The sequence below is a fragment of the Microcebus murinus genome, chromosome 3 (assembly GCF_040939455.1).
Source record: "Microcebus murinus isolate Inina chromosome 3, M.murinus_Inina_mat1.0, whole genome shotgun sequence".
NCBI classification, from domain to species: domain Eukaryota; kingdom Metazoa; phylum Chordata; class Mammalia; order Primates; family Cheirogaleidae; genus Microcebus; species Microcebus murinus.
In genome coordinates, this window is record NC_134106.1 from 50,376,388 (window position 1) to 50,404,107 (window position 27,720).

General features: G+C 37.0%; 1 protein-coding gene and 1 pseudogene across 1 annotated transcript in view; both read left to right on the forward strand.

Annotated features, from left to right (window-relative positions):
• The window catches only part of PEX13 (peroxisomal biogenesis factor 13), a 29,319-nt gene extending 3,575 nt beyond the window's left edge, over window positions 1-25,744 (forward strand). The window contains exons 2-4 of the mRNA XM_012764844.3: window positions 7,472-8,166; window positions 21,782-21,907; window positions 24,450-25,744. Of these exons, the coding sequence (XP_012620298.1) occupies window positions 7,472-8,166; window positions 21,782-21,907; window positions 24,450-24,748 (1,120 nt within the window). The 3' untranslated portion in view covers window positions 24,749-25,744. The remainder of the gene's footprint in view (window positions 1-7,471; window positions 8,167-21,781; window positions 21,908-24,449) is intronic.
• Window positions 4,648-7,462, forward strand: LOC105871483 (programmed cell death protein 2 pseudogene; annotated as a pseudogene).
• Window positions 25,745-27,720: the final 1,976 nt, after the last annotated feature.

Below are 27,720 nucleotides of genomic sequence, written 5' to 3' on the forward strand. Positions count from 1 at the left end.
TGAATTCTAATCTAATATTTTTTAAGATTGTACATATATGTGCCTAGGTGAAATTGAAATTTTCTTTCTTCGTACTATACTTTTCTGGCTTTGTGTCAAAGTTTTTTTTTTTTTTTTTTTTGAGACAGAGTCTCACTTTGTTGCCCAGGCTAGAGTGAGTGCCATGGTGTCAGCCTGGCTCACAGCAACCTCAATCTCCGGGGCTCAGCGATCCTACTGCCTCAGCCTCCCGAGTAGCTGGGACTACAGGCATGTGCCACCATGCCCAGCTAATTTTTTGTATATATATTTTTAGTTGGTCAATTAATTTATTTCTATTTTTGGTAGAGACGGGGTCTCGCTCAGGCTGGTTTCGAACTCCTGACCTTGAGCAATCCGCCCGCCTAGGCCTCCCAAAGTGCTAGGATTACAGGCGTGAGCCACCACGTCCGGTCATGTGTCAAAGTTTTATAGCTAGAGAAATTCTTCTATTGAATCTAATATTTATTCCTTTATGAATAGACTGTCTTCTCCTTAGTAGCCTTTAAGATTTCATCTGATACCTTGGTCTTCTGTATCTAGATTTGAATATACAGACACATATATAATATTGTTCCCTTCTGCTCAGGACCTACAGAGTTTGTTTTGTTTTTTTTTTTTAATTCAGAAAAATTCTCACCAGTTATACCTTTAAATATTATTTTAATATTGTTTAAGCACTGTTCTTTCCTATGTCTTCTGTTAAACCAGGAATAGTTTCTGTTGCAAGTAACAATATCTGACTTACTGTACTTTGGACTATAAAGACATTTACTGTTAGCAAGAAGTCTAGAGATCTGCTATCTCAACATTGTCATCTAGGGAATTAAATTTTTCTTGGCTTCCCCTTTTTTTTCCCTTCTATCAGCTTTCTGACAATTTTCTTCATCTCTGCTTTCTTCTTGCTTCTTTAAAAAGAATCTTTTTTTTCCCTCTGGCTATTTTCAAGATTTTCTTGGTTTTTGGTTTTTAGCAATTATACTTTGTTAGGCCTTAATGCGGTTTTCTTTGTATTATTCTGGGTGGAATTCATAAGTATCTGTGAATTCATACTTGAATCTGACTTTGCCTTTTGTTAATTTCAGAAAAGTTTCAGCCATTGTTTCTTCAAATATTGCTTCTGCTTATTGTCACTTTGCTCCTTTAACTCAAATCACATATAAGCCCTATATTTCAATGTACTTGTATCTTACTCTCTTATCTATATTTTTCCTTTTGTTTCTCATGCTTCATCCTATGTATTTTCTTACGAACTCTCTTCTAGTTCACTGATATTTTTCTTTCAGTGTGTATAATCTGGTCTTAAACCAGTCATTGAGTTCATAGTTTCAGGTTTGTTTGGTTTTTAGTTTTAGAATTTCCATTTGGGCCTGCTTCATAGTTTCTATTCTCTGCTGAAAAATCCCAATCTTGTCTTTTTTCTTTTAATATAGTAAGCATAGTTGTTTAAAGTCTGCCTAATAAGTCTATTATCTGGATCCCCTATGGAGCTCTTTGTATTGCCTGATGTTGCTCTTTTTTTTAACACGTAATTTTGTCATCATATAGGCCCAGTTATTTTTTAATGAGTGCTAGACATTGTATATAGACAATTTAAGGTGATTTAAGGGATGGTATCTTTCTCCAGAGACTTTTACTTTTGACCAGAATTTCAGGCCACTAGCAATCTAGTATAGCTTTAATCCAATCAAGAATTAAGCTGATTTGAAACTGGTTTTAGTTCCTGCTAGGGCTAATCTATTCCTGCTTACCTTTTCACCCTTACTCCTAGTGTATATCCCTTGAAGGTCCCAAGTGTGGGGGTTTACCATGGCCCTCCTCTTTAGGATTCTCAACTCCAGTCTATGTCTCCTTAGCCAAGGAAACTAGTAGAAACACTGCTCAGCTTCTCATCCTGACAACTATCTCTTCTGAAATTGGCCCTAGTCCCTAGAGAAACATCTCAAAATATCATGCTCTCTGTTTTTTTGTTTTCTCTCCTGGATTTTGAGTCCAGAATTCCTCAGTGCCTTGTTCTTTAATGCTTCAAACAGATATTTTTCTATTTTTTTTCCTGCTTTTCTAGTTGTTTTCAGAGGGGGGTTAATCTGATTACCTCAACTACTATTACTTAAAGTGAAATTTCCAAGTTCTACATTTCTATTCTGCTCTGTAGTATACAGCAACTAATTTTCTTCTTGTTTAATAGTTGCAAGACAGCTCTTGTGGCTGTGGGAATCATGTCTAAGATTTCTAATGGAATTTTTAAAAATATTTACCTCTTTTTATTTCATTTCCCTTTTTATTTCACAAATGTTGCTTCATTTATCTCTTTGATAATTTTAAACATATCTAGAATCTTTGAGCTTTTATATATAATTAGTTTTCCTTTGAATGAATTTTATTCTTCTCAGTGATTTTTGTTGGCTTGGTTTCTTAGTGTTTTTACTTCTTTGTGTGTGATATTTTTTATATGCTTATTTTGAATAGGAATTTTAGAGTTCTGTTTTCTCTCCTTTTGGTCTTCCATATTCCCTTGTCTCTGTCCAGTAGGTTTCTTGTTGCCTCTACCTATTCCCTCAGCACCACCACATATAAGAATTAGCTATAGGCTGGCGCGGTGGCTCACACCTGTAATCCTAGCACTCTGGGAGGCCGAGGTGGGCAGATTGCTCAAGGTCAGGAGTTCAAAACCAGCCTGAGCAAGAGCAAGACCCTGTCTCTACTATAAATAGAAAGAAATTAATTTGCCAACTAATATATATAGAAAAAATTAACCGGGCATGCCTGTAGTCCTAGCTACTTTGGAGGCTGAGACAGAAGGATCGCTTGAACTCAAGAGTTTGAGGTTGCTGTGAGCTAGGCTGATGCCACAGCACTCACTCTAGCCTGGGCAACAAAGCAAGACTCTGTCATAAAATAAAATAAAATAAAATAAAATAAAATAAAATAAAATAAAATAAAATAAAATAAAATAAAGAAATAAAAATAAAATATTAGCTGTAAAAACAATGGATTAGATTAAGGATATCACAGAACAAGTCACTGCGCCGGTAGTTAGCTTGTTTCATTTCCTGGGCTTGAGGCTTTAACAAAGTCTTACCCCTTTCTTATGTTTGTAACTTTCTAAAAATCTTAAATTGTTGTCACCAAATTTTATAATCTGATATTCTAGAACAAAAAATACAGTGACCAAAATTAGCTCACTGATTTTAACAACAGAATAGACAAAACTACAGAGAAAATTAGTGACTTAGAGCAGTGCTACTCAAAATGCGTTCTATAGCTACTAGTGTCTGGACTGGCTGCTGTTTCCCAAAGTCAATAATAGCAGTCCACAATAAGATGTGAAACTTGTGCGAGAATGTAAGCAACTTTGACACTAAGCACACTACTTAGTTCAAATGGCATTTTCTTGATAGCAATACTTTGTGAAGAAAGGATTTGTTGATTTGCATTATGGGGCAAGCTCTTTATCTGTTGTGGACTGGACCTTTGAGTAGCAGTGATCTAGAGGATAATTGGGAAAAAAATATCCAGAATGAAGCACAAAGAGACAAAAGGGTGAAAATATAGAAAGGAAAGGAAAGAGATTTAGGGGATGAAGCAAGGTATAATTTGCAAATAGAAAAGATGAATAGTCCTATAACTGTTAAAACAGTGCATCTCAAAATATTTGTGTTGATGACCAATACTTTGATAAAATACAGTAAAAACAGCAGTGTTAAGCTATTTTAAACACTTAATCTTCATTTTCTGTACTATTCTCTTTATAGACTGGTACAAATGGTTCACAAACTAGTACTGGTCTATAGACCATAGTTTTAGTGGCATGGTACTAAAAGAAATTGAATTCATAATTAAAATCTTTCCCACTAAAAGAATTCTAGTTTCCTATGACTTCACTAGTGAATTTTATAAATATTTAAGGAAGAAATAATTATACAGACTTTTCAGAATATAGAAAAGAAGGAAATATTCCCTGACTCTTTTTAAAAGGCCAGTATAACCCTGATAATCAAATCTGACAAAGACATTACAATAAAAGAAAATTTCAGGATAGTCTCACTTGTAAACTTCAATATAAAAAATCTTCAACAAAATACATACTGGCAAACCAAATCCAGCACTATATTGTGGCCTACTTGGTTTTATTTCAGGAATGCAGGGCAGCTTTAACATTTGAAGACTAATGTCATTTACCATTTTAAGAGAATGAAGGAGAAATATATCATCATCTTGATAAATGCTAAGAAATCATTTGATAAGGTTCAGCATTCATTCATGGTAAAAACTCTTAGCAAATAGCAATAAAAAAGGGATTACTGGCCGGGCGCTGTGGCTCACGCCTGTAATCCTAGCTCTTGGGAGGCCGAGGCGGGTGGATTGCTCAAGGTCAGGAGTTCAAAACCAGCCTGAGCAAGAGCGAGACCCCGTCTCTACTATAAATAGAAAGAAATTAATTGGCCAACTGATATATATATAAAAAATTAGCCGGGCATGGTGGCACATGCCTGTAGTCCCAGCTACCCGGGAGGCTGAGGCAGAAGGATCACTCGAGCCCAGGAGTTTGAGGTTGCTGTGAGCTAGGCTGACGCCACGGCACTCACTCTAGCCTGGGCAACAAAGCGAGACTCTGTCTCAAAAAAAAAAAAAAAAAAAAAAAGGGATTACTAAATTTACAACAAACTTATAGCAAATAATAATTCACAGTGACATGTTGAAATTTTCCCTTTTGAGGTCAGAAATGAGGCAAGGATGCCTTCTATCACTTCTAGTCAAGGTGTAATACCTTAATAGTTAAAGCTATAAAACTGAAAAGGAAGAAATAAACCTATCATTCATATACAATGTGACTGCAAATCCTTAAGATTCTAGAAAATCCAAAAGAAGGATCCAAAACAAGGTTTTTGGATATAAGGATCATATACAAAAAAATAAATTATTTCTATATAATGGCAAAAAAGTAATTTTAGAATGGCGCCATTCACCATGGCATCAATAAAATTAAATATATAGGACTAAATCTAAAGAAAACCCTCTACACAATAAATTATAAAACATTACTGAGACTCAATAATTTTTTTAAAACATTGAGAAAAACCTTTAAAAGACCTAAATAAATGGAGCATTTATTGCATATATGGATTGAAATTGTCAGTATTATAAAGATGTTGATTTACTTTAAATTAATCTACAGATTCAATGTAATCTCAAACAGAATCTCAAAAGGGTTTATTGGGAAGGGTGGGTATAGACTTTGAATCTCTGATTGTAAAATTTATATGGAAATGTAAAGAGTTAAATAGCCAAGACACTCTTGAAGATGAAGAACAAATGTCGGAGGACTTGTTTTATTTGATATTAAGACCTATTGTAGGGGCAGTGGGCGACAGCAGAGGCAGCCCGCTGCCTGCGCACCTCATGGCTGTGTGGGCTGTGCTGGCCTCACTGGTGGAGCTGGGCTTTGCCAAAGAGGTGCTGGCGTGGCGGCTACGTAGCAACCAGTTCCCCAGCAAGGTGGATAGGCGGCTGGGCAAGGCCAGGCTGCCAGGGCCTGGGGCCTGGCCTGCGCACTCTGCAGCTGCCGGTTCGCCTTTCTTCTGCAGGTGTACATGCCACTGTCCCGCCATGACAACATCTTCCACCAATGCCTGCCTCTTCCTCTTCTGCTGTCGTCACCTTTATAAGAATCAGCTACCCAGGAAAAATGGCTTTTACTCATAGGGGCCACCTTCTGAGAATCCCCCATAAAAGGAGAAGCTGTGTGTTTCCAGCCTAAGTCTGGCACTCATCTCTGAAGGGTTTGTGGCTGTTTAGGTCCCCAAACATGCTCCCGATCTTAGAAGGCACACTACTGCTGTAAGGTGCATCAGGCTCTCAACTGGAAATCAGGATACAAGCAGGTGTGTTGGCAACCAGATTGTTTTGGACCATGCAATTCCAGACCACAACTTCATTTTTCTGAATTGGAAATTGTAATAGAAACAGAAGATGACATTATGCCTGAAGTTGTGGAAAAAGAAGATGCTGCAGAGATTGTGGGCAGCGTAGGTGAAGCACTTGAGGAAGAACTAGATTCCATGGCAAAACATGAATCCAGGGAGATAAAATTTTCCAGAAGTTTAAAACTCAAATAGCCCTTGAACCCAGAACAGAATCTCAGATATGGCAGAGGTCTTGCCCCCATCTGGATTTCTGGTGAAAATATCCCTCAAGAAAAGGATATTCCAGATTGCCCCTGTGGTTCCAAGATAATATTTGAATTCCAAATCATGCTTCAGCTGCTGAACTACCTGAAGGCCGACAGACTGGGCAGGAGTGTGGACTGGGGCATCCTGGCTATCTTCACCTATGCTGAGAGTTGTAGCTTGGATACTGGCTATACAGAGGAATATGTGTGGAAGCAGGATGTAGCAGATTTACCTTAAGGGCATCTTAAAGCCTTAAAAAATATTAATGATCTTACACCTTATAATTCCTTTTCTAGGACTTTATCCTAAGGAAATAATTATACCAGAAATAGAGGCACAGAGATACAGAGATAGAGATGTTGCTTGAGGCATTGTTTACAGTGTCTAAATATTAATAAAACAAAAATGTCCAATGACAGGGAATTAAATAAATTTTGGTGTTCCATAGTGGAAGGCTACACAGTCTTAATGATGCACATCTATGTGGACAGTAAATAAGATATAGATATAAAGTGACACTAAATACAATTATAACTGGTATTCATTGTATGACCATATTTTTATAAAAATATTTATACATGTATATGTGCACAGAAATAAATCTAGAAAGACAAAATTTAAAAAGACCTATTATTAAACTATAGTAATTAAGATAGTGCCATTTATGTACAAGGATGAACAAATATCTAGTTATAACTAACCATGAGAAAATGAACAAATGTCTTAAAGAAACCACAGATTAAAGATAATACAGTCATGCACTGCATAATGATGTTTCAGTCAACAACAGAATACATGTATGACAGTGGTCCCATAGGATTATAATACCATATTTTCACTGTTTTAGATGCACAAATACTTACCATTGTGTTACAGTTGCCTATACTATTCAGTACAATAACATGCTATACAGTTTTGTAAACTAGAAGCAATAGGCTGAACCATATAGCCTAGGTGTGTAGTAAGCTACATACCCTATGGGTTTATATGAATATACTATGTGATCACCAAATGACATATTTCTTATGACATATCCCCATCATTAAGTGACACATAACTGTAATGCCAGGATAAGTACATAAGAGTTCAGTCAGTTATTTTAACTTATTCATTTTGTATTAGTGAGATTCTAAGCATCTGAATATTAGAGACTATTTCTAGCTCAAAACATCATCAGTAGAATCTGTCATAGCACTAGTTATATAGGAGGGGTTTAATAGTTGCTTTGAATTGAATTTATTGTGGCTTAAGTAACTATTTTGAATCTTTTTTGGTTTTAGATCTGCTGATTTGGGTCCTACTTTAGTGACAAGACCTGGACAACCAACACTTACCAGAGTGCCCCCACCTATTCTACCAAGACCATCACAGCAGACGGGAAGCAGCAATGTGAACACTTTCAGACCTGCTTACAGTTCGTTTTCCTCTGGATATGGTGCCTATGGAAATTCATTTTATGGAAGCTATAGCCCTTACAGTTATGGATATAATGGTTTGGGCTATAATCGCCTCCGTGTAGATGATCTTCCACCCAGTAGATTTGTTCAGCAAGCTGAAGAGAGCAGCAGAGGTGCATTTCAGTCCATTGAAAGTATTGTGCATGCATTTGCCTCTGTCAGTATGATGATGGATGCTACCTTTTCAGCTGTCTATAACAGTTTCAGGGCAGTATTGGATGTAGCAAATCACTTTTCTCGATTAAAAATACACTTTACAAAGGTTTTTTCGGCTTTTGCATTAGTTAGGACTATAAGGTATCTTTACAGACGGTTACAGCGGATGGTAGGTTTAAGAAGAGGCTCTGAGAATGAGGATCTGTGGGCAGAAAGTGAAGGAACTGTGGCTTGCCTTGGTGCTGAGGATGGAGCAGCTAACTCAGCAAAATCTTGGCCAATATTCTTGTTCTTTGCTGTCATCCTTGGTGGTCCTTACCTCATCTGGAAACTGCTGTCTACCCACAGTGAAGAAGTAACAGGTAAGGAAACGGACTCAAAAACCATGTAACAGTCTCAGATTTCAAGAATATATTTGTTAAATTAACTTTCTTTATGTTGACTTGTATTTACTATTTTGATCTAATTATATTTTAAGTTAAGACCTTCAAAACTGGAAGAGGAATATGTAGCAAAAACATGTTTGCTGATTTATTCATTATTAGTTCAATTTAACAGTAAGCATTACCTTACTGTTATCAAGATACTAAAACTTGGTGTTGTGGAGTATACAAATATATGTAGGGCATAATCCCTATCTTTCTCAAACTTATTTGAGTATATGTTAAGACACATATACAGGTAATTGTAATTAGGCAGAAAGAGTATGGTAAGGGCCAGGTGCAGTGGCTCACGCCTGTAATCCTAGCACTCTGGGAGGCCGAGGTGGGTGGATTGCTTGAGGTCAGGAGTTCGAAACCAGCCTGAGCAAGAGCGAGACCCCGTCTCTACTATAAATAGAAAGAAATTAATTGGCTAACTAATATATATAGAAAAAATTAGCCGGGCATGGTGGCGTATGCCTGTAGTCCCAGCTACTTGGGAGGCTGAGGCAGGAGGATCGCTTGAGCCCAGGAGTTTGAGGTTGCTGTGAGCTAGGCTGACATCACAGCACTCACCCTAGTCTGGGCAACAAAGTGAGACTCTGTCTCAAAAAAAAAAAAAAGAAAAGAAAAGAAAGAGTGTGGTAAGGACTATGACAGAATATTTTTTCAGCTTTTTTTTTTTTAATTTTTAATTATGGGTACATAATAATTCTGTATGTTTATAGGGTACATCTGTTTTGATACAGAGATACAATGTGAATTGATCAAATCGGGGAAATTGGAGTATCCGTCACCTCAGGCATTTAACCTTTCTTTGTGTTAGGAACATTCCAGTTCCACTTTTTTAGTTATTTTAAAGTGTACCCTAACTTATTGTTAATTATAGTCACTTTGTTGTGCTATCAAATATTGTTCATTCTATCAAACTATCTAACTATATTTTTGTACCCATTAACCATCCCCACTTTTTCTCCCCATTATCCTTCCCAGCCTCTGGTAACTGTCATTTTTGCTCTTTGTCTCCATGACATCAATTGTTTAGCTCCCACATATGAGTGAGAACATGCAAGATTTGTCTTTCTGTCCTTGGCTGCTTTAGTTCCATTAATGTTGTTTCAAATGGCAAGATTTCATTCTTTCTTGTGGCCATATAATATTTCATTGTGTACATGTACCACAATTTCTTTGTCCATTCATCTGTTGATGGACACTTAGGTTGATTCCATAGCTTGGCTATTGTGAATAGTGCTGCAATAAAAATGGGAGTGAAGATACCTTTTTGATGTACTGAATTCCCATCCTTTGGATATATACCCAGCAGCGGGATTGCTGGGTCATCTGGTAGTTCTACTTTCAGTTTTTTGAGGAACCTCCATACTGTTCTCCATAGTGGTTGCACTAATTTACATTCCCACCAACAGTATATGAGGGTTCCCTTTCTCCACATCCTCACCAGCATTCATTATTGCCTGTTTTTTTGATAAAAGCTATTTTAACTGGGAAGAGATAATGTCTCATTGTAGTTTTGATTTACATTTTGCTGATGGTTAATGGTGAGCATTTTTTCATACACCTATTGGCCATTCGTGTCTTCTTTTGAGAAATGTCTATCCAGATTCTTTGCCCATTTTTTAATTGGATTATTTGATTTTTTCCTATTTAGTTGTTACTTTAGTTATTAATTCCTTGTCAATTGGGTAGTTTGCAGATATTTTCTCTGATTCTGTGGATTGTCTCCTCAATTTATTGATTGTTTCCTTTGTTGTGCAGAGGGTTTTTAGCTTGATATGATTCCATTTGTCCAATTTTGCTTTGTTTGCCTGTGCTTTGGGGGTATTACTCAAGAAATCCTTGCCCAGACTAATGTCCGGAAGCATTTCCCTAATGTTTTCTTTTACTGGTTTCATAGTTTCAGGTCTTAGATTTAAGTCTTTAATCCATTTGGATTTGATTTTTGTATGTGGTGAGAGATAAGGATCTAGTTTCATTCTTCTGCATATGGATATCCAGTTTTTCCAGCACCATTTATAGAAAGAGATTGTCCTTTCCTCACTATATGTTCTTGGCACCTTTGTCAAAGATAAGTTCACTATAGATATTTGGATTTTTTCTGAGTTCTCTGTTCTGTTCCATTGGTCTATGTGTCTATTTTTATGCCAGTACCATGCTGTTTTGGTTACTGCAGCTCTGTAATATAATTTGAAGTCAGGTAATGAGAGTCATCTAGTTTTGTTGTTTTTGCTCGGGATGGCTTTGGCTATTCTGGGTCCTGTATGGTTCCATATAAATTTTAGGATTTTTTTTTGTTTGTTTTTTGTTTTTGAGACAAGAGTCTCACTCGCTTGCCCAGGCTAGAGTGAGTGCCGTGGCATCAGCCTAGCTCACAGCAACCTCAAACTCCTGGGCTCAAAGGATCTTTCTGCCTCAGCCTCCTGAGTAGCTGGGACTACAGGCATGCGCCACCATGCCCGGCTAATTTTTTCTATATATATTTTTAGTTGGTCAATTAATTTCTTTCTATTTTTGGTAGAGACGGGGTCTCGCTCAGGCTGGTTTTGAACTCCTGACCTGGAGCGATCCACCTGCCTCAGCCTCCCAGAGTGCTAGAATTACAGGTGTGAAAATTTTAGGATTCTTTTTTCAATTTCTGTGAAGATTGTCTTTGGTATTTTGATGGGAATTGCATTTAATTTGTAGATTGCTTGGGGTATTATGGACATTTTAGCAATACTGATTCTAAAAATTTTGAAGATGGATTTTTAGCAATCCATGAGCATGGAATATCTTTCCATTTTTTTGTGTCCTCTTCAACTTCTTTCATCAATGTTTTATAAAACAACTTTCATCAAAGTTTTCATTATAGAAATCTTTCACTTCTTTGATTAAGCTTATTCCTAGTTATTATATTTTATTTGTAGCTATTGTAAATGGGATTGCTTTCTTGGTTTCTTTTTTCAGAATGTTTACTGTTGGCATATAGAAATGCTACTGATTTTTGTGTGTTGATTTTCATATCCTGTAACTTTATTTGTTTATCAGTTCTAATAGTTTTGGAGTGGAGTCTTAGGTTTCTATAGATAAAGAATTATATTGTCTGCAAACAAGGATAACTTGCCTTTCCAATTTGAATGTCCTTTATTTCTTTCTCTTATCTGATTGATCTAGCTAGAACTTCTAGTACTGTATTGAATAAAGTAGTGAAAGTGGCCATCCTTGTTGCAGATGTTAGAGGAAAGGCTTTCAGTGTGATACTAACTATGGGTCTGTATATGGCTTTTCTTGTGTTGAGGTAACTTTGTTCTATACACAGTTTTTTGAATTTTTATCATGAAGGGATGTTGAGTTTTATCAAATGCTTTTTCAGCATCAGTTGAAATGATCATATGGTTTTTGTCCTTTGTTCTGTTGATATGATGTATCACATTGATTGATTTGCATATGTTCAACCATCCTTGCATTCCCCGGATGAATCCCATTTGATCATGATGAATAATCTTTTTAATGTTTTGTTGAATTTGGTTTGCTAGTATTAATATTTTGTTGAAAGTTTTTACATCTGTATTCATCAGAGACATTGGCCTATAGTTTTCTTTTTTTGTTGTGTCTTTGTCTGATTTTGGTATCAGGGTGATCCAGGCCTTGTAGAATGAGTTTGGGAGTATCCCTTCCTCTGCAATTTTTTGGATTGGTTACATAGGATGGGTATTAGTTCTTCCTTGACTGGTAGGATTCAGCAGTAAAGCCATCAGGTCCTAGGCTTTTCTTTGATGGGAGACTTTTTATTACTGCTTTTCTTTATTGGTTTATTCAGGTTTTGGATTTCTTCCTGGTTCAATCTTGGTAGGTTGTATGTTAGAAATGTATCTATTTCTTCTAGGTTTTCCAATGTATTAGCATACAGTTGCTCATAGTAGTCTCTAATGATCCTTTGGATTTCTGCAGTATCAGTTGTGCATCAGTTATAATGTCTCTTCTTTCATCTCTGATTTTTTTTTAATCTCATACTTAAATACTGATCTCTGATTTTATTTATTTGGGTCTTCTCTCTTTTTTTCTTAGTTAATCTGGCTAAAGGTGTGTCTATTTTGTTTATCTTTTCAAAAAACTTTTTGTTTATCTTTTGTATTTTTGTTTCAATTTTACTTATTTCTACACTGATCTTTATTATTTCCTTTCTTCTACTAATTTTGGGTGTGGTTTGCTCTTGTTTTTCTAGTTCTTTGAGATGCATCAATAGGTTGTTTATTTGAAGCTTTTCTACTTTTTTTATATAAGCATTTATTGCTATAAACTTTCCTCTTATTGCTACTTTTTCTGTATCCCATAGGTTTTGGCATGCTGTGTTTTTATTTTCATTTGTTTCGAGAAATTTTTAATTTTCCCTTTTTTTTCTTTCTTTTGCCTAGGCTAGAGTGCCGTGGCATCAGCCTAGTTCACAGTAACCTAAAACTCCTGGGCTCAGGCAGTCCTCCTGCCTCAGCCTCCCAAGTAGCTGGGACTACAGGCATGCGCCACCATGCCCAGCTAATTTTTTTCTATATATTTTTAGTTGTCCAGCTAATTTATTTCTATTTTTTACTAAAGATGGGGTCTCGCTCTTGCTCAGGCTGGTCTTGAACTCCTGAGCTCAAATGATCCACCCGCCTTGGCCTCCCAGAGTGTTAGGGTTACAGGCGTGAGCCACCATGCCTGGCCTTTAATTTCCTTCTTAATCTCTTCATTGACCCACTGGTCATTCAGGAACATATTGTTTAAATTCCATGTGTTTGTATATTTTCCAATGTTCCTCTTGTTATTGATTTCTAGTTTTATTCCATTGTGGCCAGAGAAAATATTTGATATGATTTTCATTTTATTAAATTTTTTTGAGACTTGTTTTGTGGCCTAACATTTGGTGTATTCTTGAGAATGATCCATGAGCTGAGTAAAAGAATGTGAATTCTGCAGCTGTTAGATGAAATGTTCTATAAATATCTGTTAGATCCATTTGGTCTATAGTGCAGATAAGTTCAATGTTGCATTGTTGATTTTCTGTCTGGATGATCTGTCAAATGCTGAAAGTGAAGTGTTGAGGTCTCCAACAATTATTGTATTGGGGTCTATCGCTCTCTTTAGCTGTAATAATGTTTGCTTTATATATTTGGGTCCTCCATTGTTGAGTGCATATATATTTAGAATTGTGATATCCTCTTGCTGAATTGACCCCTCTATCATTATGTGATGACTTTCTTTTTCTCTTTTTACAATTTGTCTCTTTTTTTTTTTTTTTTAAAGACAGAGTCTCACTTTGTTGCCAGGCTAGAATGCCATGGTGTCAGCCTAGCTCAAGCAACCTCAAACTCCTGGGCTAAAGCAATCCTACTGCCTCAGCCTCCCAAGTACCTGGGACTACAAGCATGCATCACCATGCTCGGCTAACTTTTTCTATATATTTTTAGTTGTCCAGCTAATTTCTTTGTATTTTTTTTTTAGTAGAGATGGGGTCTCACTCTTGCTCGGGCTGATCTTGAACTCCTGAGCTCAAACAATCCACCTGCCTCGGCTTCCCAGAATGCTAGGATTACAGGCATGAGCCACTGTGCCCAGCCTATAGTTTGTCTCTTAAAATCTGTTTTATCTGATAGAAGTTTTGCTACTTATAGTCTCTTTTGGTTTCCATTTGCATGGAATATCTTTTTCCATCCCTTTTCAGTCTGTAAGTGTCTTATAGGTGAAATGTATTTCATCTCATTTAATTGTTTCAACAACCCAAAGAAATAGGAATTATCCTCATTTTATTTTATTTTTTTTAGTACTTCAGATCTTTTTAATAAACAAATTTGTCGACAGTTCCAAGGTACAACAGCAGCCTATCCTCATTTTAAAAGTGACAAAATTGAGATTCAGAGAACTCTTTTATCTAGTTATTATATCTTTGATAAAGCAAAACTATAAATAAAACCAGGGCTGCTTGACTGTTAAGCCCATATTGTATCAACTGGTACAGACTACTATTTCACTTTAGAAAATTGAAGCTAACATTTTTGTCCAGGAAGAAATGGCATCTGAGTTAATTTTCTTTTTTGTTTTAAGAGAGGGTCTCAGCTATGTTGTCCAGGCTAGAATGCAATAGCGTCATCACAGCTCACTGTAACTTCAAACTCCTAGGCTCATGTGACTCTCTTGCCTCAGCTTACCAAGTAGTTGGGACTACAGGTGCACACCACTATGCCTGGCTCATTTTTCTTTCTTTTTTTTTTTTTGTAGAGACAAGGTCTCACTCTGTTTTGCCCAGGCTGGTCTTGAACTCCTGGCCTCAAGCAATCCTCATGCCTCAGCCTCCCAAAGTACTAAGATTATAGGTGTGAGCTATTGCGCCCATCCTGAGTTAGATTTTTGAAAGATAGGTAACATTTCATTAGTTTGGTAAGGAAACAAAGACTGTCAATCCAGTGGACCAGCTTGAACAAGAATACTTAGGCAGAAAATATGAGATTTGTTCAGTAGTTGTCCTATAATATTGAACAGAAGAATAGTAAGAAATAAAGTTGAGAAATTAGGTTTTAGGCTAATAGTAGAAAATCTTAATTGCCATTGTGAGACTTAATTTCCATTTAGTAAGGAATGGATGGTTTTTTGGTATTTTTTGTGTATTATTTTATTTTTTAGCAGGTTGTGACATACATATAAACAGTGCTCTAAAGAAGTCAGTCTGTCTGAAGTGTTTAAGATAAATCAGTAGAAATTAAACTGGTTGAAATTAGGCGGTAAGATTCATAAAAGATGTGGGTTATATTCACCTTTGTATTCCTAATATCTAACAATGTGCTTGGCATGTGGAAGGTATATAATAAATATGATGCTTTGGCATTAAATTGAATGAAAGATAATGAACTAGGTTTTGTGAGAAGCAGGATGTAATAGAACCAATGGAGATAGCCACTGACCAAATGTGGTACATAAAAGGAAAGGAGGAATTAACATGCCCTAGTCCTTTAAATTTGGGTTTTCAGAAAGAGAATGTTTTATTCATTAATTCAATAAATAATTTGTTGAGTAGCTACTACATGATAGTCACAGTTGTAGGAACTAGGGATACAGCAGTGAATAAAACAGATTTTAAAAATTCCCACCCTTGTGACAGTCTAATGGGGAGAGACAGTAAACTAATAAGTAAAATATTTAATAAGTCAGAAGGCACTAAGTGCCATAGGAAAACAAATAAATCAGGGAAGAATGTTGGGGAGTGCCAGGTATAGATACTGGTATTGCAGTGCTACGTATGTAGGCAGGAAAGTCCTCCCTGAAGGAGATGAGGGAACAAGCCCTGCAACTTTGAGGGAAGAGTGTTTGAGGCATAGAGAATGGCAAAAGTCCAAAGATATTTAAGTGGCAGTGTGCCTGGTATGTCATGTGAAAAGCAAGGAGGCCTGTGTGATTGGAGCAAAGTGAGACTGGCAGGAGATGAAGGTGGAAGATTACAGTGTGTAGATGGTATAAGTCAGAGATGATGGTGGCTTGGCTCAGAGTTGTGGTGACATGGATCCTGAGTTGGAGTCAAATTGTGGATATGTATTTGTAGGTAAAGCCAGTAAAATAAATGTAGAAAAATCACCCGGAGCAACTGGTTTGTTAGCAATTACCATTAATTTGGTTGGGGTGATATTGAGCTTGATGTGCCAGTGGGACATTCAAGTTGAATTTGAGAAAGTGTCAGAAAGCAGTTTAAAAGGGAGGACAGGATTTAAGAAAAGAGGTAAAAAACCCAAAAGATCTAAGAGTCATCAACATAGCTGGGTGCAGTGGCACACACAGCTGTAGTCCTAGCTACTCAGGAGGTTTAGGCAAGAGGATCATTTGAGCCAAGGAGTTTGAGGTTATAGTGAGTTATGATCATGCCACTGCACTTTAGCCTGCGTGATACAGCAAGACCCCATCTCTTAAAAAAACAAAATAGTCATCCATAGAAACATAGAAGTGATAGTTGGAATAGTATAAGTGGATCATATTACTGTGGTAGAAAGAAAATAAGGTAGGGGTAAAATGGAAATTAGGAAGAACAGGAATAGAATCATGTGATTGCTGCATTGTAGAGGCAGAGATGAAAGGAATTTTCAAGAGTAAGAAGAAGGATGATGAATGATGTAAGGTGCTATAATAAGATAAGATCAAGAACTGAAAAAAGGTCACTGGATTTGGCAATTGGAGATTATCAAGCTCCCTCAAGTAGATTTGGTAGAATGGAGAAGACAGAAACTGTAGCAAAGGATAAGGGGTAAATAAAGTCAGAAGATGTGGAAAAAGAAAAGATTAGCAATGAGTGGAAGGAGAGGAAAAAAATAGCCTAGTTGAATGATAAAGTCAATGTGATTGTTTTTGGGTTTCGTTTTGCTTTTTTTTTTTTTTTTAAGAGGAAAGATCTGACTAAGAATATTTTTAGGCTAAAAGAAAGGAGACAGGAGAGGAGCGATGGTAAATAAGGGGAAGACACAGATAAGTTAAATGATGAAGAAGTTTCCCATCTCTCCTGTTGTTAGAGAGGCTGTGATCCAAAGAACCAGGTAAAAAGGCAAATGAAGGAGAAATGAGTAATGACACAAAGAGATTTTTAAAGAGAAGTAAAATTGAGGAAGCTTGTGTCCTATCACTTAATACTTCCTATTTTGTTTTTATTGTCTAGGATTGATTTTGCTATAGGAGGTCTTCTCTGGTTCCATACGAAGTGTAAAATTATTTTTTCTATATCTGTGAAAAATGATGATGGTATTTTAATAGGGATTGCATTGACTCTGTAGGTCACTTTGGGTAGTATAGACATTTTAACAATGTTGATTCTGCCGACCCATGAGCATGGTATATTCTTCCACCTGTTTACATCCTCTGCTGTTTCTTTCTTCAGTGTTTCATAGTGCTCCCTGTAGAGGTCTTTTACCTCCTTAGTTAAATATATTCCTAGGTGCTTTGTTTTCTTTGTTGCTATTTTGAAGGGAATTGAGTCTTTGATTTGGTTCTTACTTTTACTGTTGTTCGCGTATATGAATGCCTCTGATTTCTGTGTATTGATTTTGTATCCTGAGACTTTACCAAATTCATTTATCAATTCAAGGAGTCTCTTGGTTGAATCCTTGGGGTTTTCTAGGTATAATATCATGTCATCAGCAAGAGTGAGAGTTTGATCTCTTCTGCTCCCTTTTGGACACCCTTAATTCTGCTCTCTTGTCTGATTACTGTAGCAAGGACTTCCAGCACTATGTTGAATAGAAGGGGAGATAGTGGGCAACCTTGTCTAGTTCCAGTCTAAGTGGGAATGCTTTCAATTTTTCCCCATTCAGTATGATATTGGTTGTGGGTTTGTCATATATGGCTTGTATCATTTTTAGGTAAGCCCCGTCTATGCCTATTTTGTTGAGCATTCTTATCATAAAAGGGTGTTGAATTTTGTCAAATGCTTTCTCTGCGTCTATTGAGAGGATCATATGGTCTTTGTTTTTGCTTCTGTTTATATGGTGAATTACATTTATAGATTTGCGTATATTGAACCATCCCTGCATCCCTGGGATGAAGCCCACTTGGTTGTGATGGATTATTTTCTTGACAAGCACCTGGATTCGATTGGCTAGGATTTTATTGAGAATTTTTGCATCTATATTTATAAGGGATATTGGTCTGTAGTTTTCTTTTTTTGTTGCATCCTTTCCTGGTTTTGGTATCAGGGTTATGTTTGCTTCATAAAATGTGTTGGGAAAGATTCCATCCTTCTCGATGTTGTGGAATAATTTCTGTAGGATAGGCACCAGTTCTTCTTTGTAGGTGTGGTAATATTCGGGTGTGAAGCCATCTGGTCCAGGACTTTTCTTTTTAGGAAGGTTTTTTTATTGCTGTTTCAATTTCAGTACTTGATATTGGTCTGTTCAGGAATTCTATTTCTTCCTGGTTGAGCCTAGGGAGGCTGTGTGTTTCTAAGAAATTGTCCATTTCTTACACATTTTTCAGTTTGTGTACATAGAAGTTTTTGTAGTATTCATAAATTATATCTTGTATCTCCGTGGCATCAGTTGTAATTTCTCCTTTATTGTTCCTGATGGAGCTTTTTAGAGATTTTTCTTTTCTGCTTTTCATTAGTCTAGCCAATGGCGTGTCAATTTTGTTTATTTTTTCAAAGAACCAACTTTTTGTTTTATTAATCTTCCGTATAGTTTCCCTGTTGTCAATTTCATTTAGTTCTGATTTGGTCTTCATGATTTCATTTCTTCTGCTGGGTTTGGGGTTGGTCTGTTCTTTTTCCAGCTCTTCGAGATGATTCAATAGGTTGTCTATTTGTAATCTTTTCGACTGTTGGATGTAGGCATTTATGGAAATAAACTTTCCTCTCAGGACTACTTTAGCTATGTCCCATAGGTTTTGGTAACTTTTGTCATTTAGTTCAAAGAATCTTTTGATTTCCATCTTGATTTTTCTCATTTATGAAGTGATCATTGAGCATAAGGTTGTTTAGTTTCCATCACTTTGTGTAGAGATGAGAACCTCTGTTAGTATTGATTTCTACATCTATTCCATTGTGGTCTGAAAAGATACATGGTATAATTTCTGTTTTTTTTAATTGTTTGAGACGTGCTTTGTGTCCTAGGATATGGTCAATCTTAGAGAATGACCCATGAACTGATGAGAAGAAAGTATATTCAGTAGTTTTGGGGTAGAATGTCCTATAAATGTCAGTCAGGCCCATTTGTTCTAGAGTTCTGTTTAAGTCCATTATTTCTTTGTTTATTTTCTGTTTGGAGGATCTGTCCTGTGCTGTCAGTGGGGTGTTAAAGTCTTCGACTGTTATGGTGGTGGTGTTTATCCATTTGTTTAGATCAAGTAGAGTTTGCTTTATGAATCTGGGTGTACCAAGGTTGTGTGCATATATATTTAGAATTGTTATGTCTTCTTGTTGAACTGTACTCTTCCCCATTATATAGTGACCTTCTTTGTCTTTTATTACTTTTGTTGATTTAAAAACTAAGTTATCTGTAATCAGCACCGCCACATCAGCTTTCTTTTGGCTTCCATTTGCTTGAAATATTGTTCTCCACCCCTTTACCTTTAGTCTAACTGCATCCTTTCAGGTTAGATGTGTTTCCCGAAGGCAGCAGATACTTGGCTTGTGTTTTTTTATCCATTCGGCCAGCCTGTGTTTCCTGAGTGGGGAGTTCAAGCCATTCACATTTATTGAGATAACTGATAGGTAGGGCAGATTTCTGTTCATTATGTTGGGTTGAACTTTGTTGCTTTGTTTTCTCTCTTGAGCCATTGTGGAATCTGGGCTTTGATCTTTAGCTTTAAGTAGATTTACATTCGTGAGTGTTTATTGTGCTGATCCATGGGTAACACTGTTTTGAGTACTTCTTGAAGGGCTGGTCTTATCTTGGTGAATTCCCTCAGTCTTTGCTTATCTGAGAATGTCTTGATTTCTCCTTCATATACAAAACTTAGTTTTGCAGGAAATAAGATTCTAGGCTGGGCATTGTTCTGTTTCAGAAGAGTGAAAATGGGGCCCCAGTCTCTCCTTGCTTGTAAAAGTCTCAGTAGAGAGCGGAGTTCCTTTGCTGATTTCTTCCCATCTGGATCAGTTCTTGCTTCTTGCCTTTAGGTTTTTGTTTGGGTATTGACACGCCCTGTTTAGTCTCTGAGCGGGTAGGTGGTGTTTGTGGGTGAGATTTGACCACACCCTGTATGATGAGTCAGTAGGTGCCGTGAAAAGGGTGTGCAGAATGTCCTCCCTGTCAGTAGGTGGCACTTGCTTGGAGGAACAGGCTACACTGTTGCTTTTGGGTATTGTATCCAGTTCTTGTTTCTCTGGAGAGGCACTCTAGTGCCTCAGGTGGCAGTGGGGCCCTGGGACTTCCAGGTGTGTCCTTTTCTCCCCCTCAGTGAGGGCTGGTCTGGGAGTGAGTCTGGGCTGAGCTGGGTTGGGTAAGCCTGCCCTCAGGTACCACCAATGCTGTTAGCAGGGGTCAAAGTTCTCTTCTCTGCTTTTAGGAAAAGCTGCCAGGGAGGGGCTGGAATGGCCCCGCTCAATCAGAAAGTCTGTGCTCAATCAGAAAGTCTGTGGGGGGGGGGGGGGTTGGGGCCATCTGAGACCCACAGTCTGGAGTGGGCCTCGCTTCTTTCCACCCTCCCCAGCTCTGCGGCTACTCCTGGGCCTCCACCAGCAGGCCAGACCTCACGCCACCGGGCCTCCCCTGGCTGTGATGCCAGCTGGGATATTCCCTGCGTAGGATCACCGCCTGGGCTGAGCGCACGGCCCCTCTTTGGGAGGAGGGTTGCCCTCAAGGATGCTGATCTGCCCCTGAAGGCACACACACCTCAGTAGGCTGTTCACGCATATCCCTTCTGTACTCCGGGCAATGTGAGACCTGGGTGCACGGGATCTGGTCTGCAGGTCTGACCTCTGGGCCCCGGAGTTCAATCCCTAACCCCACCAGGGAGAGGAGTGCCAGTCCTAATTCACCCACAGGGAGCCCAAGCTGGGTCCATGTCTCTCAGCCTCAGGGTTTGCCCTGTTCTCCTGGGATCACCTGGCCAGCAGCACCTGGGAGGGTTGGCAGGTAGGGAGCTCCATGTCTGAGTTCCCCTCAGTCAGCTGTAGGGCCCCAAAAGGGAAGGTCCCATTCCCTGGAGGTGCCTCCGGCTGGTAGCTATATTGTCCCTCTAGGCAGCCGTGGATAGGGACAGGGTAGGGGAGAATGAAGCAATATGGTGCCTGCCGTGTGGCTGGGGTCTGTGCATACGGAGGTGCCCCGGGGGAGTTGGGAGACTGGTGCCACGTCTGCTACAGGTTTACCACTCACTGGCAGTGGCCGTCTCTGGGCTGGTGTCCGCAGGTCTCTTGTTTTATGTTTTTAAGACAGGCTCTCACTATGTCACCCAGTCTAGAGTACAGTGGTGTCATCATGGTTTACTGCAACCTCAAACTCCTGGGCTCAAGCGATCCTTCTGCCTCAGCTTCCCGAGTAGCTGGGACTACAGGCATGCGCCACCATGCCCAGCTATTTTTTCTATATATTTTTAGTTGGCCAATTAATATTTTTCTATTTTTAGTAGAGTTGGGGTCTTGCTCTTGCTCAGGCTGGTTTCGAACTCCTGACCTTGAGCTATCTGCTCACCTTGGCCTCCCAGAGTGCTAGGATTACAGGTATGAGCCACTGCGCCTGGCCACATTTTGAATTTTATTAATAAAAAAATTAATGGAAACTGTTTTCTCTTGTTATATGAGTAACTACACAATATCCTTTATTTTGCCTCTTGGTCTGCAAAACCTAAATTTTTACTATCTGATCCTTTACAGAAAAAATTTGCCAACGCCTGGCTTAAAGTAAGGGAACTGAAATTTGGAGCTCAAAGAAAAGGAAAAAGTTCATTAGTGAATGTTTGGTTGATTTAACATAGTATTTACTATAGAATTTACTTGGGAGGGGAGGACGTTTGGTAAATAAATTTATGCAGTTTGTAAACCATAGCCAGGGAAATACTTGCATTTTTCTTTTATAAATTTTACTAACCTAATCTTAATTCTTGATTTGGCTTATAGACAATATCAACTGGGCAAGTGGTGAGGATGACCATGTAGTTGCTAGAGCAGAATATGATTTTGTTGCTGTATCTGAAGAAGAAATTTCTTTCCGGGCTGGTGATATGCTCAACTTAGCTCTCAAAGGTAACAAATTATGAATAAGTTGAAATTATCTGTGAATTTTTAATATTTATAAAGATAATGTTAAAAACTACAACAAGAGATCTGGTTCATTGTTAGTTAACTTTGAGGTGATTATTAGAATCTTTTGTGTCAATTTAGATTTCCAAATCTGAGGGAGTCAGGGAGAAATGCCCCATCAGAGTTGTTCCAATAATATTTACTGAGATAAGGAAAGTCTTTGTTTATATAGCCTCTTCTAAATTCAAAACACTTGAATTACAGACTCCATTAATCCCAACAGAAAAACATGAGGTAAGTACTAAATGTAATAAATCTAATAAACCAAAGGAATCTATTAACAGCATCATCTAAGCATCCCTATGTGTCCTTGATTACTGGGACTGGTATTGCTTGCTTTATTACTTGAATAGTGTTTACTGAAACTCTATGATAAATATTTTAGCAATTATTGTCAGAAAGGATTATAGACCCTTAGCAAGAAATTTATATACATCTCAGGCTTATTTTTGAACCAAGTCACAAATAGTTTTTAATGACTCCAGGCAAAATGACCTTTTCCTTCACCTTTCCCCAGTAATGATTATCAGGATTTTTGTGGATTTTTTGTGTGTGTGTATATTTTGTTGGGATTCAGATTTATTGCAAAAAGTTACATTTCATTGGTAAAGGTACTAGTAACCATAACAGATGTCAATTATAGAATACTTACTATGTAAAAGGTACTATATTTTACATATTTCATTTGACCTTTACAATAATACTATCAAGTGGTACTATTATCTTGTCCTTCCTTTACACAGGAGGAAACTGAGACTCAAAATGAGTAAATTGTTCAGTATCACAGAGCTGAACTATGAATCTAGGTTTGTCTGACTTCAAAGCCTATGCTGTTAATCACTCTGGCTAACTCCTTCATGGGAGGCTCTGTTAATGGAAGATTTAGCTTTATTTTAGTCACTCTACAATAGGGAAAATACCTTCAATGTTCAAATCATTAGTTTTATGTGTAAATAATTGAAAACTTTGAAAAATTTTGGATCAAATTGCTAAATCTGCCACATTCCTTCTTATATAAAACCTAGGCTTCAGCTGGGTGCGGTGGTACACATCTATAGCCAGCTACTTGGGAGGCTAAGGTAAGAGGATTGCTTGAGGCCAGGTGTTGGAGGCTGTAATGTGCTATGCACCTATGAATAGCCTCTGGGCTCCAACCTGGACAAGATAGCAAGACCCTGTCTTAAGGAATGGGGAAGAAAACCTTAGGCTTTTAGATATTATATTTGTTTTTTTCTTCTAGTGAAAATAGCAGTTTACTACTTTGGATTTTGAAAGAATGATTTCTTTTTAAGATTTATTGTTAGAGACAGAGGCAACACCGATAATTAGTTTTAATTAATCTAGATAAAGAATAAAGAAGGTCAGATGTTTCTTTCAAGTATAATGTTTTAGAAAAATTTTTGTATCTCATTATTTTGCAATAGTCCCTCTTAACCCTTTGGCTTTGCTTCATCGCTTTCCTCCATTGCCCAAGAAAAGTATGTTTGAGCATTTAGAATAAAATCATTCACAGACATGATTGATTTATTTTCATCCTTTTATTATAGAATGTTAAACAAAAAAAGTCTTATATTGTGCCTTAGTCATAATGTTGAACTAAAATTATAACTGTTAAACAGTATTTTGAAGACATGGATAAAATATGTGGGAAAATGTCATAGAATATTGAACATATTCAATAATCTTTCCTATTCTAAGCTTAGAGTATTGCCTTTAACTTTTGTTATGTGACTAGAGATAACTGGGGTCTTAAATTTTTTGCCAATCTTGGATTCAAATTAGCATTCACTATCTTCAGGATTGTTTATTACAGTCATATGGAATGAGTTTATATTTTGGCCAAAAGTATACAAGGAAAGATGACTGCAGGCCAGGCACAGTGGCTCACACCTGTAATCCTAGCACTTTGAGAGGCTGAGGCTTATGTAAGTATAAGGCCAGGAGACCAGCCTGAACAAGAGCAAGACCCTACTTCTACAAAAATATAGAAAAATTAGCTGAGTGTGGCAGCATGGGCCTGTAGTCCCAGCTGCTTGGGAGGCTGAGGCAGGAGGATTGCTTAAGCCCAAGAGTTTGAGGTTGCAGTGAGCTATGATGACACCACTGCACTCTAGCCCAGGAGAAAGAACAAGACCCTGTCTCAAAAAAAAAAAAAAAAAGGAAAAGACAGAAAAAGAAAGGTGATTGCATAAAAGTATATGTTTTCTATACTTATTTCTAGCTTGACATATTGAGATTCCAAATTAAATATGAAACAAATTGATACTAGTTGAAGCATAAAATAAAAAATATAAATTATAGGAATGGACCCTGGAACTGTTAAGTTCACTCAGCATTTCATTTTCAGTATACATTCATGTACTGTTTGTTTATATATTCTATTATGTAAATGTAACACAGATTTTATGTAATATATTTTATTGTCAATATTCTGTTGGACCTCCAAAGTATGTTCTAATTACTAGGCTGTCTTTTTTTCCATCAGAACAACAACCCAGAGTGCGTGGTTGGCTTCTGGCTAGTCTTGATGGTCAAACAACAGGACTTATACCTGCAAATTATGTCAAAATTCTTGGTAAAAGAAGAGGTAGGAAGACGATGGAATCCAGTAAAATTTCCAAGCAGCAACAATCTTTTACCAACCCAACACTAATTAAAGGAGCCACGGCTGCTGATTCTTTGGAAGAACAGGAAGCTGCCTTTGAATCTGTTTTTGTTGAAACTAATAAGGTTCCAGTTGCACCTGATTCCACTGGGAAAGGTGGTGATAAACAAGATCTTTGATATCTTTCATGTTTGCTTCCAGTTGAACAATACTTTAGAGTTCTTTTTAAAATTATTACTCTGAAAGAAGTTAATCTACAGTCCAATGAAACCATTTGTTATTGGCTATTCCAGGTGTTTTGCTGCTAGAAATTATTAAAGTTATACACTAATATGTTGGTCTGGTGACCTGTTCACATTTTACAAGTTATTGGACCATGAGGACATTTCACCTAGATTTTAATTTTGGAGACTGCTTTCATTTTTGACTTATTTAAATCCCTAGGTTTATTGAAAGAGTTAAGATTGATGAACTATAGAATATACAGTTTGCTACAATAGGGATCAGTAATGCTTTTTAAACTTCTGAATTAATTTACTTGTAATCTTCAGAAATTGAATGATAACATAAATATGAGAACAGGCAAAAATTCTAGTTTTTTTTACAACCTTAAGTAAATTGAATAATAAAATTTTCTGATCTGTATTATATGCAGTGTTGGGTTTGTGTTTTCACCCACAATTGATACTATTATCCTTTATTGTATTTTAAAAAAATTATCTTGAAAAGGTCACCAGGAGCATTCTAAAGAGATGGTTCTAGAATGACAAGTATTTAGCCCCAATAGTTTCCTCTATTGTTTTACTAGTTTTGGTGAGTCTGAAATTTATCTTTCTTATAAATTGTTTCCATTTCTTCTGAGGATCATATAACTTAGTATCTCTACCATATGACGAGTTTCCATCCTGGAAAAATCAAAATATATGAAAGGTTTACTTTCTTTTCCTCCAACCAAGACTGAAGTCCTTAGAGTGTGTACTTAATGATATCAGTTCTAGCAGTAATGATTTTTAATTTTTCATAGATTTCTAATTCTACCTATTTTAATTACTTTTAAAATTCCATATTCAGGATGCTCTGTAAACATTGAAAATATGTCCCATTGGTTACACATTTCTTTTAGTTTTTACTACAGAATTGTAAATAAAATGTTCACTCGCCATTTAACATGATAATGCTGTTTGGCATATTTTTTGTTTCATAATGATTTTAAATGCAGTCAACTTTCAGTACACTGAATATTTCCCCAGAATATTGGAAAATTCGTATACTTGCTGTGATCATACTACAGGTTAATACTATCAGAAATACAAGTTTATAAGAATACATTTACAATATTGTTGAAAACTCTGAATTACTTGATAAAGATTGTGATTTAGTATTTTTTTCTTTCTTCTTAAAGACTTCTTATGTTCACCAAATAAGCACTTCTAGAACAGTTCAGACTAGAACATTTCGGAACACCACATAGAACTTTACTAAAGGCTTCTTAGAAAAGCCTTCCTTTAAAATAACAATATAATAAGTAACATCATTTAAAATAGAAATCTTGACACTGCAGAAAAAAATACTTGTAAAATTTATCTTAAGCCTATTTTTCTAGTTTTCAATTTTCTATTTTTAGCCTTCAAGTTGAAGAAATAAAGTTTCTTGTGTATTATTTTCCATTTGTGTTCTACAATTAAAGGTTCTGCTTTGATTTGTTAGAGAATAATTTATGGAAATTTTGTTCTTGAAGCAAATTTTTGATAAAACAAATATTAAATTTGGTATTGAGATATCTAAATTGAATGCCAGAAGTAAAGTAGAAGTGAAATGTTGAATCAGCACTATTTATGGTAGAAAAGATTAGTCATCAAGATAGAATTTGTGACTACTATTTAAGGTGTATGGGAGAAGAGTACTAATAATAGCATAGAATAAATGATAAATCAGTTTCACTTTTCTAAGGGTGTTTATTGTTTAGTCAAATATGCTAAACTACAATATACATTATCTGACTGGTGACGGTTTGTGTCTAAAAATTTCTTTTTCTATTAAAATTCTAGAAAAGAAATTTAGGGCTAGAATAAACAGAGAAATTTTGTAATCTTTTTTATCATGAGAGCCTTAGAATACTGTTTTTCAGTTGAATTAAATGTGACGTTCAAGGCCAGGCGCTGTGGCTCACGCTTGTAATCCTAGCACTCTGGGAGGCCGAGGCAGGCGGATTGCTCAAGGTCAGGAGTTCGAAACCAGCCTGAGCAAGACCCTGTCTCTACTAAAAAGAGAAAGAAATTAATTGACCAACTAAAAATATATATACAAAAAATTAGCTGGGCATGATGGTGCATGCCTGTAGTCCCAGCTACTTAGGAGGCTGACGCAGTAGGATTGCTTGAGCCCAGGAGATTGAGGTTGCTGTGAGCAAGGCTGATGCCACAGCACTCACTCAAGCCTGGGCAAGAAAGTGAGACTCTGTCTCAAAAATAAATAAATAAATAAATAAATAAATGTGATGTTCAAGACTCCAATATTTTTAGCAACTTATTTAAGGAGTACTACTTTACATAAATTACTAACTAAAACTAGAACATGTTTTTAAAATTTTTCTGATTATATTCTATCAGTTAAGAAAGGAAAAGCTAAGAGGACTATAAATTTTCGTGTTTCAGCATTTTATTTAAGTGAGTTAAAAAAAATAAGACCTCAAATCTCAATTGGGGGGACCTAGATTCTAGTCTGGACATCACTATTTATTTATTTATTTATTTTGAGACAGAGTCTCGCTTTGTTGCCCAGGCTAGAGTGAGTGCCGTGGCATCAGCCTAGCTTACAGCAACCTCAAACTCCTGGGCTCAAGCAATCCTACTGCCTCAGCCCCCTGAGTAGCTGGGACTATAGGCATGCGCCACCATGCCCGGCTAATTTTTTTCTCTATATATATTAGTTAGCCAATTAATTTCTTTCTATTTATAGTAGAGATAGGGTCTCGCTCTTGCACAGGCTGGTTTTGAACTCCTGACCTCGAGCAATCCTCCCGTCTCAGCCTCCCAGAGTGCTAGGATTACAGGGGTGAGCCACCACGCCTGGCCTGGACATCACTACTTATAAGATTTAAGTTCCATTATTTATTTTTCAGTTTCCTTGTTGATAACACTGGGGATAGCTG